The sequence below is a fragment of the Eimeria mitis genome, genomic scaffold (assembly GCF_000499745.2).
Source record: "Eimeria mitis Houghton genomic scaffold, Emh_scaff1140, whole genome shotgun sequence".
In the NCBI taxonomy this organism is placed as follows: Eukaryota; Apicomplexa; class Conoidasida; order Eucoccidiorida; family Eimeriidae; genus Eimeria; species Eimeria mitis.
Genome location: NW_013567816.1, coordinates 1,255 through 5,947, shown reverse-complemented (window position 1 = coordinate 5,947; position 4,693 = coordinate 1,255). Strand labels below are relative to the sequence as shown.

The following is a 4,693-nucleotide window of genomic DNA, read 5'->3' as shown; positions in this document are numbered from 1 at the left end:
TATATATATATATATATATATATATATATATATATATATATATATATATATATATATATGTATATGTACATGTATATATGCATCAGTGACCGTTGTTTCTTGATATATAAATGTATTTGTTTCTCTCTGTATTTCTGTTTGCTCGTTTTTTTCTGTTTTATATGTCTCCTTTCTCTTTAGCTATATCTATGGTATCTCCGTATTAAACTTGTCTCCTTTTTTTTATTTACATATTTATATTTATTTATTTATTTATTTATTTATTTATTTATTATATTTGTCTCCTTAGGATGGGGAGGGGCTTGAGGTCACCGCCCGGCGGGCGCTGCACTTCTCTATGCTGACGAAACCCCACCACATACAGAAGCTGCCGCTGCCGTCTACGTCTCCTGCTGTATGTAGACAGATACTCTCTCTTATCGGTATGCTGCTGCTTATATTGCTGCTGCTGCTGCTGCTCGTGCTGCTGCTGCTGCTGCTGCTCGTGCTGCTGCTGCTCGTGCTGCTGCTGCTCGTGCTGCTGCTGCTGCTGCTCGTGCTGCTGCTGCTCGTGCTGCTGCTGCTGCAGTTTTATCTTTTCTTGCGTTTTTGCTGCTGCAGAGTCAGCGCAGCGTCACTGGGCTTCTGTGGCTCTCAGCTCGCTCAACGACCCCCAGAGCCCTGCAGCAGCAGCAACAACAGCAGCAACAGGAGCAGCAGCAAGAGTACCAGCAGCAGCAGCAGCAGGGCCCGGACCTCGTTCTGTTGCAGTAGCCCCAAGGGCCCCCATGCTGCTGCGAGCAACCTGGGAATCCTCGCTGCTGCAGAGGCCCCCCAGCCCCTTAGCTATAGAGTCAGCCCTTCTCAGCAGCAGAAGCAGCAACAGCAGCAGCAGCAGGAGCAGCAGGAACAGCAGCAGGAGCAGCAGCAGGTGCAGCAGCAGGAGCAGCAGCAGGAGCAGCAGCAAGAGGAGTGGTAGAGGCCCGGTGTTGTGTGTAACGGAGAAGGATTTAGGGTTTGCTGCTGCTGCTGCTCCTGCTGCTGGAGCTGAGGTGTACAGACACCCGGGGGTGTCAGCTGTGTGTACACCGCAGGTGCAGCAGAAAGGTGGTGATTTGGTGGGGTTGGTGGGGGTCCCCTCGTCTTCATCTGTGGGGCTTAATAAAACAAATAAAGAGCAGCAACTGTCTCCTCTCCAGCTGTCTCCGCAGCAACTGTCTCCGCAGCAGCTGTCTCCGCAGCAGCTGTCTCCTCAGCTGTCTTCTCAGCTGTCTCCGTCGCTGCTGTCTGCTGAGGTGTCACCTTCGCTGCTGTCTCCGCAGCAACTGTCTCCTCAGCAACTGTCTCCTCAGCAGCTGTCTCCTCATGAGCTGTCTCCTCTCCCTTCTGTCTCCTCTGTCTTTGAGGGTGCTGTGCTGCAAGCAAGAAAGACTAGTCTCCTTACTACCTCTATGGGGGCCCCCAGGGGTACAGTGCAGCAGCAGAGACAGGGGGGCCCCCTCAACCACAATGGGGGGCCCCCAGGATGGGAACGAGACCCAAGCGGATGGTCCTGGGCTCAGAGCCCTTCAATTGATGCCTCATTTGTTGCTGCTGCTGCTGCTGCTGATGCTGCTGCTGCTGCTGCTGCTGCTGCAGCTGCTGATGCACAGCTGCCTCGCAAAGGGCCCCGTCTCCTTACAAAGGAGACATCGACCCCTTACCTGGGGGCCCCCTTTGTCTTGGGGCCCCAAGGGGGGCCCCCGCAGCAGCAGTCATCAGGAGCCCCCCAACAGCGTAGAGGGGGCCCCCGCCAGGCTGCCGGAGGGCCTCCTGAGCAGCTGCAGCAGCAGCTGCTGCAGTTGCAGCAGCAGCAGCTGCTGCAGTTGCAGCAGCAGCAGCTGCTGCAGTTGCAGCAGCAGCAGCTGCTGCAGCAGAAACACCAGCTGCTGCTGCTATCTAGAGGCTCGCAACAGGCTGACTCACGGGGGCCCCAACAGTCTCATTCAAGGGGGCCCCCCTTCTCAGCCTCAGGGGCCCCGAAGAAACCCTCAACTGGGGGCCCCCAGGGGGGGCCCCCCTCGGGGGCCCCGCGGAAACCCGTGTCTGGGGGGAGCCATGAGGGGCCCCCCTTGGGGGCCCCCCAGACGTCTCTATCTGGGGGGCCCCCCCGCTGGAGATTTCGCAGGCAGTTTTCTTTGCTTCATCTGCTCAGCAGGAAGAGAAGGAGGGGCCCCCAGGATAGAAGGGGAGAAGGGGGAGATGTTGCTGCTACATAAGCAGTAGACAATGATATTATTTATATAATATATATATATTATATATATTTATATATATAATATAAAATATATATATATATATATATATATATGTATATATATATATATTATATATATTTATATAATATAAAGAGATAATAATAATAATTTTTTTATTTAATATAAAGAGATTAATAAAGAAAATAATAATTGTTGTATTTGTTGTTTTCACTTATATTTATTCATCTGTTTCTGTGTTATTTATATTTTTTTATTTGGGTCTATTATAAAACAAAAACAAACTAAAACAGACAAATAAAATAAAATAAAATAAAAATAAAATAAAATAAAACTTTCTCTGTCTTTTTTTGTTGCCACTATACAATACAACCCCCAAAGAAATGCATGCAAATTATATCTGGCAGCAGCAGCAGCAAAACCGAGCTGAAGATACTCGTGTATACAAAGCTGCTCAGCTAAACCCTAAACCCTAAACCCTAAACCCTAATTATCAGCGAGCCCGCCGCTGCTTTACACCCCATAAGCTGCCAGTTCACTCCCACACGCTAGCGTAGAGATAGACCCTGAGCACCAGAAGCAGCAACACAAGCAGCAGCAGAAACAGGAGCAGCAGCAACAGAAGCAGCAGCAGCAGCAGCAGCAGCAGCAGTAGCGTGATGTTCTCTACTGTTGCAGCTACACCGCTAGATGCTTTCTTCTGTCTTTTCTTTTTGCTGCTGAGGGACAGCAACTGCTGCTGCAGTTTGTTTCTATGCATATAAAGATATTCTTTATAATTATGTGAGCTAACAAGAAGATACAAAAAAACAATAAACAACACAACACAGGGGAGAGTGAGGGGGCCTCTCGGGTGTATCGACGGCCGAAATAAAGAATACTGGTGGTGTATTTTAAATTATTATAATTATATTTAATTTAAATTTAAATATTTCTTTTTATTTCTCTTTTTTTTCAGTATAAGAGGAAACGGCTATAGCGGCCACCCGGACGGACCGTAGCAGCGGTGGTTGCACACAGCAGAACCGAGAAGAAATAGACATTTTTGGGTCTATATTTATCATTTTTCTTGATTTTTTTTATTAAATATATTTAAAAATATGTTTAATTATTATTTAATTTTTTATTTTCTCGTTTTTATGCATACGCAACACCCTATGGCGCCCAGTCAGCCACACCAGCGGCGGTGACTCTCCGGTGTATAGACAGCACGAGTAGAAAGAAGCAGCAAATATGCTGAAACAAATTAATTTATAAATATTTTATTGAATATAAATACATTTAAATTGTTATTATGCAGCCATATAGGTCTAAAGAACCCCACGAACCTAGAGCAGCACGAGAGACAAAGAGGCGCGTTGCTGTTGCTGTTGCTGCTGCTGTTGCTGCTGCTGCTGCTGCTGCTGCTGCACTGGCCAGGAGGAGTGTCCTGCTGCTGCTACAGCAGCGATTCTATCTCTTTGTGTTTTCTTTGTTTGTATTTGTTTATTTTAATAGGCTGCAAATGAAAAACCTCTATATACAACAAACGCCACCGGGGTCACCCTAAAGAGCAGACAGTCTCAGGGTCCCCCCTTGCCCTCCTCTGTGCAGGAGGCGTCTATCTCCTCAGCTAGCAGCAGCAGCAGCAGCAGCAGCAGCAGCAGCAGCAGAAGCAGCAGCAGCAGCAGCAGTCAACAACCAGCACAACAGCGCTAGCACCGGCACCAGCAGCAACAGCAGCAGCAGCAGCAGCAGCAGCAGCAACAGCAGCAGGGATTCGTTAGTAGCTGTATCGGCTATGTCTTACACCGCATTAGAGGGGGACGCAGATCCCCATACTGTGCGCGACCCTGCAGCAGCAGCAGCAGCAGCAGCAGCAGCAGCAGCAGCAAGTAACTCTGGTGGTAGTATGTCTTTGTCTCCTTTCCTTTCTAAGGGCCTCAACACAGCAGCTGCCTTGGGTTCTTCTGTTTTATCTACTCGTACCCACAGTCCCCTGGGGCCCCTGGAGGGGGGCCCCCTGCACGAGGAGGAGGGGGGCCCCCCTGCTGATGCTGCTGCAGCATCTGTTGCAGCAGAGGCCCCAGCAGAGGCCTCGGTACGCAGTGTATTCAGCCGCAGTGATAGCGACATACAAATACCAACATGGGGGCCCCCAGGGGCCCCTGGATCTGCTCATCACCATGACCATCAGCAGCAGCAGCAGCAGCAGCAGCAGCAGCAGCAGCAGCAGCAGCTGCCGCATAAACCCCAAAAACTCTTCTCCTTCGAAGCCCCAGACGATGCATGCACAGCGAGACAAAACACCTCCTTCATACAAAAGGGCATGCAAATAGCAGCAAACATCGCCGGTAAGCAGCAGCAACAACACACATATATTCAATCCCCTAGGGGGCCCGACGGGGCCCCCAAGGGCCCCCCAGGGGGGGTAGGGGCCCCCAAGGGGGGGTAGGGGCCCCCAGGGGGGCTAGGGGCCC

At 49.9% G+C, this 4,693-nt stretch overlaps 1 protein-coding gene across 1 annotated transcript in view; it reads left to right on the top strand.

Annotated features, from left to right (window-relative positions):
• EMH_0030390 (ankyrin repeat-containing protein, putative) overlaps window positions 1-4,668 on the top strand; it is a gene marked incomplete at both ends in the record, with an annotated part of 6,995 nt that extends 2,327 nt beyond the window's left edge. Inside the window, 3 exons of the mRNA XM_013494414.1 lie at window positions 290-422; window positions 601-2,062; window positions 3,828-4,668. Coding sequence (XP_013349868.1) covers window positions 290-422; window positions 601-2,062; window positions 3,828-4,668 — 2,436 coding nt within the window. The remainder of the gene's footprint in view (window positions 1-289; window positions 423-600; window positions 2,063-3,827) is intronic.
• Window positions 4,669-4,693: the final 25 nt, after the last annotated feature.